The sequence below is a fragment of the Microcebus murinus genome, chromosome 5, assembly GCF_040939455.1.
Source record: "Microcebus murinus isolate Inina chromosome 5, M.murinus_Inina_mat1.0, whole genome shotgun sequence".
In the NCBI taxonomy this organism is placed as follows: domain Eukaryota; kingdom Metazoa; phylum Chordata; class Mammalia; order Primates; family Cheirogaleidae; genus Microcebus; species Microcebus murinus.
This window is the reverse complement of record NC_134108.1, coordinates 111,548,573-111,558,766: the sequence shown is the minus strand read 5'-3', so window position 1 is coordinate 111,558,766 and position 10,194 is coordinate 111,548,573. Positions and strand designations below refer to the sequence as shown.

The 10,194-nt window shown below is 64.5% G+C and overlaps 2 protein-coding genes across 3 annotated transcripts in view; one reads left to right on the top strand and one right to left on the bottom strand.

Moving 5' to 3' along the window:
- Positions 1-636: 636 nt before the first annotated feature.
- On the top strand, positions 637-3,145 carry CYP21A2 (cytochrome P450 family 21 subfamily A member 2). The gene is made up of 10 exons (XM_012741093.3): positions 637-844; positions 927-1,016; positions 1,127-1,281; positions 1,375-1,476; positions 1,559-1,657; positions 1,753-1,839; positions 1,999-2,199; positions 2,401-2,579; positions 2,657-2,760; positions 2,857-3,145. Exons 1-10 carry the CDS (start codon positions 637-639, stop codon positions 3,114-3,116), a joined length of 1,485 nt encoding a protein of 494 aa, XP_012596547.2. The 3' UTR covers positions 3,117-3,145.
- TNXB (tenascin XB) overlaps positions 3,140-10,194 on the bottom strand; it is a 53,445-nt gene continuing 46,390 nt past the window's right edge. For both annotated transcript variants that reach the window (XM_076003472.1, XM_076003474.1), the window contains 15 exons: positions 9,721-9,999; positions 8,286-8,573; positions 6,851-7,159; positions 6,234-6,569; positions 5,875-5,997; positions 5,616-5,759; positions 5,377-5,496; positions 5,132-5,275; positions 4,912-5,042; positions 4,656-4,788; positions 4,411-4,562; positions 4,224-4,320; positions 3,976-4,137; positions 3,721-3,884; positions 3,140-3,433 (listed from right to left, as the gene is read on the bottom strand). In XM_076003472.1, the coding sequence (XP_075859587.1) occupies positions 3,332-3,433; positions 3,721-3,884; positions 3,976-4,137; positions 4,224-4,320; positions 4,411-4,562; positions 4,656-4,788; positions 4,912-5,042; positions 5,132-5,275; positions 5,377-5,496; positions 5,616-5,759; positions 5,875-5,997; positions 6,234-6,569; positions 6,851-7,159; positions 8,286-8,573; positions 9,721-9,999 (2,684 nt within the window). In that variant the 3' untranslated portion in view covers positions 3,140-3,331. The remainder of the gene's footprint in view (positions 3,434-3,720; positions 3,885-3,975; positions 4,138-4,223; positions 4,321-4,410; positions 4,563-4,655; positions 4,789-4,911; positions 5,043-5,131; positions 5,276-5,376; positions 5,497-5,615; positions 5,760-5,874; positions 5,998-6,233; positions 6,570-6,850; positions 7,160-8,285; positions 8,574-9,720; positions 10,000-10,194) is intronic.

The window sequence follows — 10,194 nt, the reverse complement described above, 5'->3', positions numbered from 1 at the left end:
AGCCAGGCCAAGAGAGTGAGACTCTGTCTCAAAACAACAACAACAACAAAAAAAAAACAAACAAAAAAACCCAAAACAAAACAAAAAAGAGTTGCCCTGGAACTACAGGTGTGTACTGGAGGCCCGAGGCCAGCCAGGCCATGTGGTCAGGCTATCTGTCAGTTAAAAGCAAACAAGCAGAAGCCCTGTGCAAGTCCCCTCCTCCGCCGCGCTCTGTTCTTCAGGCAATCCTGAAGCGCGTGCTAGGCAGGGCGGCCCTTTCTCTCAGAGACAAACGTCACTCCAACAAACTGGTCCTGGGCGGGGTGGCGCACAGGGAGGCCCAGGCAGGGGTGGGCACATCTGCCCGCACGGCTGATGCAGAGCCAGAAAGATGATTCCGGCTGCCAGAGAAAAGGTCAGGGTTGCATTTCCTTTCCTTCCTGCCTGATGGATGGTCCATTTTCTGAAATGTGGACTTCCCAAGGCCGGTGGGGCTGGTGCCATTCCAGAAATATGTCACGCTGTGGGCGGGACGGTGGGAAGGGACCTGAGGGTGGGTGTCAAGGGAGCCCCCCAAATAGCCTGAGCAGCAGGGTGGACGACAGGGGCTCTGGAGCTGTGAGCACCTGTGAGGGCCTCGCGTGATATCTGGCCATGCTGCTGCTCGGGCTGCTGCTGCTGGCCCTGCTGGCCCTGCTGGCCGGCGCCTGCCTGCTGTGGGGCCAGTGGAAGCGCAGGAGCCTCCACCTCCCGCCTCTTGCCCCAGGCTTCCTGCACTTGCTGCGGCCCAACCTCCCCATCTATCTGCTCGGCCTGACCCAGAAATTCGGGCCTATCTACAGGCTGCGCCTCGGGCTGCAGGGTGAGTGCCTTCTCTCTCTCGGCCTGCCACGGAGGGCAGCAGGGTTCCCCCCGGCTGACGCCCTGCTCTGGCTGTCCCCCAGAAGTGGTGGTGCTGAACTCCAAGAGGACCATTGAAGAAGCCATGGTCAGAAAGTGGGTGGACTTTGCCGGCAGACCCGAGATGCTGTCCTGTAAGGGCCCGGGTGTCCTGGGGGAGCAGCAGGGGCTGGGGGGGCAGGAGGAGGTCAGGGCCCTGGCTTCCTTGGTCGGTGTTCACCCTCCACCCTCTGCCCTCACGCAGACAAGCTGGCGTCTCAGGGCTACCCGGACCTGTCCCTAGGGGACTACTCCCTGCTCTGGAAGGCCCACAAGAAACTTACCCGCTCAGCCCTATTGCTGGGCATTCGCAGCTCCATGGAGCCCGTGATGGAGCGGCTGACCCAGGAGTTCCTCGAGGTGAGGCCAGGCTTCCACTGCCGCCGCAGGCCAGCTGCACCTCTCTGGCAGCCCCTGCCCTGCCCGCTCAGCTCCTGCCCCTTCCCTTCTCAGCGCCTGAGAGCACAGGCCAGCACCCCTGTGGCCATCCAGAAGGAATTCTCTTTCCTCACCTGCAGCATCATCTGTTACCTCATCTTTGGAGACAAGATCAAGGTTGCTCATAGCCCCTCAGGCCCACTCTCAGCCCCTCCCCAGCCCTCTCCTGAGCTGAAAATGTTCCCTCCTTTCCTGGCAGGACAACTTGTTACATACCTTTCATGACTGTGTTCAGGAGGTGATGACACTCTGGGACCACTGGGCCACCCAAATTGTGGACATAATTCCCTTTCTCAGGGTGAGGAGGTGGCGCCCAGGCAACCTGGGTCCTGGGAGAAGGGGCGGGGTTGGAGCGGGCTCCCCGCAGCTCTGCTCTCTTGCTTCCTGCCTTAGTTCTTCCCTAATCCAAGTCTTCGGAGGCTGAAGCAGGCCATGGAGAAGAGGGACCATTTCGTAGAGAAGCAGCTGAGGTGGCACAAGGTGGGCACTGTGTGTGGACTGGCCCTCCTCGGCCATGGCCAACGATGCACCTGGCCCCAGCATCGCTGCGAGACAGGCCCCTGCCTCCCCAGCCCTGGGCCTGTTGCATCCCACAGCCCTCTCCCCGGGCCCTCAGTCTGCCCCTCCCGCCCTCTGCAGGAGAGCCTGGTGGCAGGCCAGTGGAGGGACATGATAGACTACATGCTCCAAGAGGTGGCCCTGCCCAGAGTGGAAGAGAGCCCTGGACAGCTCCTTGAAGGGCATGTGCACATGTCTGTGGTGGACCTTCTTATAGGTGGCACTGAGACCACGGCGACCACCCTCTCCTGGGCTGTGGCCTTCTTGCTTCACCACCCTGAGGTGTGCCCTGGGGCAGGCAAAATCTCCTTCCTGGAAGCCTGGGGGGACCCAGCTGGCTCGGCTCTGGGCACTGCACCTGAGTCAGGCTGTGCTTGCCCAGAGGTGGCACCTCTCCTAATTGGCACAAAGGCTCCACTGGATGGCTGGGCAGCTGGGGGCTGGCTGGGCAGGGCTCAGACCCTGGGCGTCCCCACTTCCCAGATTCAGCGGCGACTGCAGGAGGAGCTAGACCTTGAACTGGGCCCCAGTGCCTCTGGCTCCTGGGTCTCCTACAAGGACCGCGAGCGGCTGCCCTTGCTCAATGCCACCATTGCTGAGGTGCTGCGCCTGCGGCCGGTTGTGCCCTTGGCCTTGCCCCACCGCACCACACAGCCCAGCAGGTGACTCCCGAGGGGTGGGTGAGGGAGGCCTGAGCCCAGCCAGGTCCAGGCCAGCCTCTAACTCCACCCTCCTTCAGCATCTTCGGCTATGACATCCCCGAGGGCACAGTTGTCATCCCCAACCTCCAAGGTGCCCACCTCGACGACACAGTCTGGGAGCGGGCACATGAGTTCTGGCCAGGTATGTGGGGGGCTGGAGGCCTGTGCGTGGGGGTGGTGGAGGCTGGTCCTGGGGGCCATTGAACGCCCCCCACCCTGTCTGTCCACCTGCCCACAGACCGCTTCCTGCAGCCAGGCAAGAGCCCCAGAACGCTGGTGTTCGGGTGCGGGGCCCGCCTGTGCCTGGGCGAGCCGCTGGCGCGCCTGGAGCTCTTTGTGGTGCTGGCCCGGCTGCTGCAGGCCTTCACGCTGCTGCCCGTGGGCGCCCTGCCCTCCCTGCAGCCCCAGCCCTACTTCAGCCTTAACCTCGAGATTCGGCCTTTCCAGGTGTGGCTGCAGCCCCGGGGGATGGGTGGCCCCAACTTGGGCAAGCGCTAGTGACAGGGCAGGACCAGTGCCAGCCATGTGCCTCAGTTTCTCTTTTATTGCTCCCATACAAAACCCTCCCCTCCGCGCTGTAAACGTGGTGCTGTGAGATCGCTGGCAGAGAAGGCTCCTCCGGTGGCCGGGCGGCGAAGGCGGGCCCTGGCTCTTCCCTGGGCCACCCCTCGGTGCTCGGCAGTCACACTGGGGTGCGAGAGGCGGGCAGCAGCTCAGCCTCCTCCTGCTGGGGACCGAAAGCTTCTTGGTCTCAGCTTCATTTCCGTGAAGGGCACGGAGAACTCGAAGCCCTTCCAGGAGTACCAGCTCACTCCCTGGGAAAGGGGTGTCAAGCGTCAAAGCCCAGCAGCAGCTGCCCCACACTGCCCTCTGGAGGCGGCCCCGCACCCGGCAACCTCCCTCCTCGCTGCCTGCCTAGCCTCAGCCGCAGGACTGGGGCTGGGTCCTGAGCCGGCCCGTCCAGCCAATAAACCCTCTCAAGATAACTTGAGGCCGGAGTCATGATTCCACTTCACAGATAAGGAGCCTGAGGCTCCGGGCAGGGCCCCGTCCCATCCTGCCACAGGGTGCCCCAGCTCCGGCACCTGCCTGCCGCGCTCACCTGGTGGTCCACTGTGCTCCCGTAGAGCCCGTTGAGGTTGGCATAGTGGCAGTTCCTGTACCACCAGGCCCCTCGGTAGGAGACAGCGCAGGAGATGAGCAAGTTGTTGGGGTCTCGGTCACGGGCAGAAAAGACACTGCCGCTGTGGTAGCTCATGGAGTCCCCTGGGAAGGACAGAGGCAGGAGCGATGAGGGCCTCCCCCGCCCCCCCACCCCCCCACCCCCGCCCACCGCCGGCCGGCAGCCTGCCCTTACCCGCGGTGCCGTGGTAGCCCTCCAGGTGGAGGCGGTAGTACTCAGCAGCTGAGTCCACTCGGAAGGAGTCGTACTGGGCGAACACGGCCTCGTCTCCAGCCCGCAGGTCCACGCGCATGGAGTAGTCCCCTGCCTTTGTCAGGCTGTGCAGGGCCTCGTTGCCTGGGGACGGGGTGTGTCCTCATCAGCGCCCTGCCATCCACAGGCCCGGCCCCTCCCTAGCTCCCCAATCCCGGTGGGGCACGGACCCAGCCAGAACTCCCCGGAGATGTTCCCAAAACCATGGGCATACTCTTCCCAGTCCCTCCAGAAGTCGGTCTGTCCGTCTACACGGCGCTGGAACACCTGGGGAGCAGGTGGGGCACCATTAGCCTCTGTGTCCTGGAGCAGCAGCCCCTGCCCTGCACAGGCCCCAGGCTTCCCGATGCCACCCACCAGCCAGCCGCCGCCATCAGTCTCCATGTCGCAAAACACGTTCAGGGGCTGCTCGCGGTTGCCGCTGAGAAAGATGGTGGTGGGCCTCGAGGTGCTGGCCCCGTTCTGCATCTCCTCCCCACAGTCCCTGGGGAAGGGGATCTGCAGTCCACCTAGGGAGAGGAGAGTGACAGGCCAGTCCTTCATCCAAACCTTAGGCCCCTGCTGCCACCCAGCCCCTGACCTCAGGCCCAGCGTCCAGGTACCCGTGGCGAAGGAGGTGGACACGGGCGGCGTGAGGCTCTCGCCCCACATGGCCCGGAGCTGTGCGCTGTAGGGGGTGGAGGGAAAGAGGCCAAGGAGCTGGTGAGAGGTGACCCCTCTGGGGAGCAGGATCTCCTGTGGGACAGACAAGGGGCAGGTCAGGGCAGAGGCAGGTGGAGACCCACCCCCGGGAGAGCCAGAGGCACCTCCTGGGATCAGCCCAGGAGGGAGTTGGTCAGCGGGGTGGGAGCCAGGCACCTGGGTCTGTCCCCCAGGTGTGTCAAAGCTGAGCAGGTAGCCTGTGGGCGGGACTTGGGGCTCAGTCCAAGTGAGCAGGGCCGTGCGGGGGGTCACTTCCTTGGCCTCCAAGTCCTGGGGGGCCTCTAGCCCTGGGAGGGAAAGTGGGAAGAGGAGATGGGGATGAGGCCACCCTGGTTTCCTTCCCCCTCTCCCCACCCCACACAGCCCACCGGCCTACCTGTGGTGAAGGTAATGCTGGCCGGGGAGGTGAGGTTGGGGCCCCGAAGGCCCTGCACGGTCGCCGTGTAGTTGGTGTGGGGCAGGAGGCGGTGCAGCAAGTAGTCTTCCACGCTGCCCGGGGCCGAGCCCTGCACAGGCGGGGCTGGGAGTGCAGGTGGGGGTCACCACCTGCCCCTGCACGTCCTGCCCCCGCACTCCCCGCCCTGAACCACGGAGTCCCCTCCAGGTCTCAGCCCTGCTCACCCCCAGGGGCCGTAACCCTGACGTCGTATGTGTCCACGGGATTCTGGGGGGGCTTCCAGTGCAGCAAGGCGGAGTCCTCGGTCAAGTTCAGTGCACGCAGCTGGGTGGGGCCATCAGGAACTGGGAGAATGGGGGGCTTGGAGGTGTCCTCGCACTCTCCTGCCCCTTACCTCCCCCAGCTCCAAGGCCTCCTCCCCATTCCCTCTCCCCCCACCCTTGCCGACCCCGGTCTGTCTCACCCGTAGTGAGGAAGCCTGTGAGAGGCTCACTCTCCTCAAAGCCACGGACGGAGACCACAGTCACCGCGTAGCGAGCACCTGGGGTCAGCCCCTGGAGTGTCTGGGTCCAGGTCCGGCCGTCCACCTGCACGCTCTGTGGCTCCCCTGGAAACACGTTGGGGTTGGGTTACCCATGGAACCCCAGAGTGGCTGGAGGGTGGGCAGAGTGCAGGGGGCAGGAGAAATGCAGCAAACGAGGGCATGGGCAAAAAGGTGTCACCTCCATCCGCCAGCTGGTAGGAGACTTTGAAGCTGTCCACCCTGGATGGTGGGGGCATCCAGCTGACCTTGGCTAAGGTCTCCCCAATTTCGCTGAACTGGAGATCTTGGGGGCTCTCCAGAACTGGGGGGAGGAAACAAGGGTGAGGGCAGCGGTAGGGAGGTTCCTACTGCAGGGGCCCCACCTGCTCCAGGCAGGCTCACCCTTCCTCTCTCCAGCCCCCAGGAGTGAAGGTCGCTGGCAGGTTCCTCCAAGCCCTCCCCCAATCACCAGCCTCCCCTCTGGCTGGGCAACGGGCCTGCCCTGCACAGCACAAAGACCCACTCTGGGGCAGAGTGTGCCAGCCCTGGTGGCCTCACCTGGACTGAGGGTGTGGGCGGAGCCCTGAATGCTGTCCGCCTTGTGCGGCCCGCGCAGCCCGTACAGCGTCAGGCTGTACAGGGTCCCCGGACGCAGGTCCCGGAGCACAGCTGAGCGCCGTGTCCCTGGCACCGCCAGCTCCCGCTGCAGGGGAGGACGCGGGCGTGGCTGCAGGGTGCTGGGTGACGGGACCCCAAATCGGAGCAGGAAGGAGTCGAAGGCCCCAGGGGGGGCTTCCCAGTTGAGCCTCACTGAACTGGTGGTCACATCGGTCACGGAGAGCTGGGACAGGCGGGGCCCTGGCTCCCCTGGCGTCTGACCAGCAGGAGCCGGCCCTGTACAGAGTGGGTCGGAGGGAAGGGTTTGGAGACAGAAGCACACCAGCTCAGGGACCTAGGGTGGGTCCCTTCTGCCGCCCCAGCCTGGCCCCCACTTCTCCACGAGTGAAGGCAACGAGGGAGGCACTGGCAGCCACAGGCAGAGGCCCCGCTGCAGCAGAGCCAGGGTGGCTCAGGTGCCGTCCACCTGCTGCCCTCCTTGGTATGCTCTTTCCCAGTCACCACCACCTCTGGGCACCCCCAGCCCCAGACTAGTGGCCAGCAAGGCCCGGCGGTACCTGTGGTGCCCTCGGTGGCGACGGGCCCCAGGCGCTGCCCTGCGCGCAGGCCATAGAGGAAGAACTTGTAGGGGGTGCTGGGCTCCAGGCCTGAGACGAGGACCTTGCTCTGGTCACCGTCCACGAGCAAGGCCTGGGGCTGCCCGTCTGTGTCCTCATACTGGACCACGAAGGAATCAAAGGGCCCCCGTGCCACAGTCCACGAGAGGCGTATAGAGTCTGGGGCTGTGTCAGTCACTGCCAGCACCCCTAGGCGGGGCTCTTCGGGGGCCTTGGGGGGCTCTGGCCCTGGTGCGTCCTCTTCTGGGGCTATGTGGGAGAAGCCCAGGGGAGAAGCTGACGGGGATGGTGCCTTGGAGCCCTCCTCTTTCTATTTTTTCTTTGTTTCTTTGTAGAAACAGGGTCTTGCTATGTTGCCCAGGTTGGTCTTGAACTTCTGGCCTCTAGTGATCCTCCCACCTTTGCTTCCCAAGTTGCTGGGACTACAGATGTGTGCCACTACATCTGGCTATTTTTTTTTTTTTTAATGTTTTAGAAATGGTATGTTGCCCAGGCCAGACTCCTGGGCCCAAGCCTCCACCTCCTGTCACAGGGACACAGGCATGTGCCACCAAGCTGGGCTCCCTTTCCAACTTGCTCCCCAAAGAGGGGGTTGTGGGGTTGCCCCAAGGCTGAGGTGGGACTTTACAGGTCCTGGCCACAGCAGCCATTTGGAGAGACAGAAGGGACCTAGGTCTTCTAGTATCTTCCCTCTCCTGAGTCTTGGCACTGGCTCCTGCACCCTGGGGCCTCTGAGCCCCAGCATTGTGGCCTGTCTCCTGCGTGGCTGCTGCATTGCTGCCCCTTCTGCACCCCAGCCAGGCCCACCTCTAGATGTCAGCACAGGCCCTGCCCCGCCCCTCCGCCTGGGACGCATCCGCCCAGCTGGGGCGTGGGGCACTCCCCTCTGAGAAAAGGACTGGCGGGTGAACGGACAGCAAATCACACCAGCCGGGCCACGTGCCCTGGTCGGCTGGTCTGAGGTGGGCGTCAGCAGCCCTGGAAGAGGAGCCTGTACCGTGAATACAGTCACTTCTACCGGTTTGTGTCCCACGCCCATTGTGTTTTCCAGTGATTTTCCACTTGAGAAAATGCTCCTGACTCATTCATGGCAGGGCTGTTTGCCCCCATCTGGGCAAGGCCACCCTGCTGGGAGGTAGCAGCCGCCCCAGCGGGTGATGGGCGTGGAGCAGAGAAGAGGGCTTGGGAGACCTGTTCTAGCCCCTGCCCTGACTCCCAACCGAGGTCAGAGCCCAGGGCTGCAAACTCAAGCTCTTCCTCCCTCCTGGGCCCTGGCCAGGGGCCCCCATCGCATGCCAGTCCTTTTGTCCTCTGTCCACAGGCACAAGGAAAGCCACTCGGGCCAGCCTGCTGGAGCGGAGCAGGACAGCCTCACCTGTCATTCCCAGGACAGACACGGGGCCCAGGCGTTTTCCTCTGAGGAGCCCATAGAGCAGGAACTTGTATCTCCTGCCAGGCCCCAGGTCCTCTACGGAGACCTCATGCTGGTCTGCGGCCACAGGCACCAACCGGGGCTGCCCGTTTTTGTCCTTGTACTGGACCACAAAGGAGTCAAAGGGGCCCTGGGCCACCGTCCACGACAGGCGCAGCGAGTCTGGGGTCTCCTCGTCCACGGTCAGCTCCCCCAGGCGGGGAAGGGGCTGCGGCTCCTGCTCCAGGGGCGCTGCGGAGACGGCAGGGGAAACTCTTGGTCTAAGGCTGCCTTCCCTCTGCACTGGCAACTTCTGGGAGGCACGGAGTGCTGGGAAAGGGTCCCTGAAGTGTGCTTGGGGACAGCCCTGGGAGGAGACAGGCCCCTCGGGCCCAGCCCCCAGGAAGGAGGGAGAGCAGCTCCACGTCCCCAGGAGGCCACTGCCAGCTCCTTTCTGCCCCTGCTGCTCCCACGCAGACCAAGGGTGCAGGGGACACGTCAAAGACCGCATCCCGAGAGAGGGGTGGCAGGGGTGCAGACAGGAGCTCAGCTTCCCCCGACCCCAGCCCCTGAGCAAGGACGTGCCGCAGCTGAGAGGCTCCCAGGAGGCATCTGGGCTGTGAGGGGACACTCCCAAACAGCGAGGGCTGGTCCGGGCGGCTGGCCGGCACATGGCTCCTCGCTGTGGCCAGCAGTGTGGACCACCCTTTTCACTGCTGCCCAGCCCCACACTGACGCTATGGGGCAGAGCTGGGGAAGCAGCACAGCGGAGCGGAGGCCCGCACAGGTGGCGGGTGCGGTGGCGGCCTGGCCTGCGAGGGTGTGGGGAAGAGAATTATGCAGTCTGAGGGCCCCGGCCCTGACTGGCTGGCTGCTCTGTCCTCCCCTGGCCAGGGTGACTCATGGTCCTGGAGTGGGGTAAGGGTCAGTGACCCGCCACACCCTTCCTCAGGGGGCTGAGTCACGGACGGGCACAACACCACCAGGTTTTTCCATCATCTTTCTGTAGCCAAGGCCTCCTTATTTTCCACCACTTGCCCCACAGCTGGGGGGGAGGGGATTGCCGCTGTGTGCCAGTGGTCATGCCTGATGACCACATGCAGGTCAGGCGGCCGAGGGTCAGGGGAACCGAGTGGCTTGTCCTTGGTGGTCCAGCCAGCAAGGGCTGGCACTGGATTTGAAGACAGGCCTGCTTGGCCCCGGAGCCCGGCTCTGTTTCCTTCACGAGCAGTCGCGGGTGAAGGAGACAGTGCACGCAATGCTCCGAACCGCCCGGCACACTGCAGGGACTGGCTTCCGCTGCGAGAGCTGGGCTGCAGACGGACCCGGAAGGCCGAGGGCCAGCGGGGCGTGGGCAAGAGGCAGCTCTGGAAAGGCGGGAGGCAGGACTGGGGCTCACCTGTGGTGGCCTCGGCAGAGGCGGGGCCCAGCCGCTGGTGGCCTGCCAGGCCGAACAGCAGGAACTTGTACTTGCGGGAGGGCTCCAGGCCAGGGACGGTGACCCCCCGCTGGTTCGCGGCCACCGGCACCACCTGGGGCTGCCCGTCCCTGTCCTTGTACTGGACCACAAAGGAGTCGAAGTCGCCCTCAGGGACCGTCCAGGAGAGGCCCACGGAGTCAGGGCTCGCGTCCAGCACCGTCAGCTCCCCCAGGCGGGGCGAGGGCTTCGCGTCTGGGGCTGGAGAAGGGAGCGAGGTGCACAGAGGGTGTTGGTGCTGGAGCAGCGGGACCACTGAGCTTCCTGGGCTGCTGTGGCTCTGCCAGCTGGTCCACGGAGCAGGAGGGGTGACCGGGCCAGGAGTCGGGATGGAGGAGGAGCCAGGCCAGAAAGCAAGTGTCCCCTGGGGCGTGGGAGCGTAGGGAGAAGGATGGG

Bases quoted from the DNA above. Each gene is read 5' to 3' on its own strand.
- CYP21A2 (XM_012741093.3), top strand. From the start codon at position 637: ATGCTGCTGCTCGGGCTGCTGCTGCTGGCCCTGCTGGCCCTGCTGGCC. The intron at 845-926 runs GTGAGTGCCTTC...GCTGTCCCCCAG, and splicing joins GCTGCGCCTCGGGCTGCAGG to AAGTGGTGGTGCTGAACTCC. The intron at 2,200-2,400 runs GTGTGCCCTGGG...CCCACTTCCCAG, and splicing joins TCTTGCTTCACCACCCTGAG to ATTCAGCGGCGACTGCAGGA.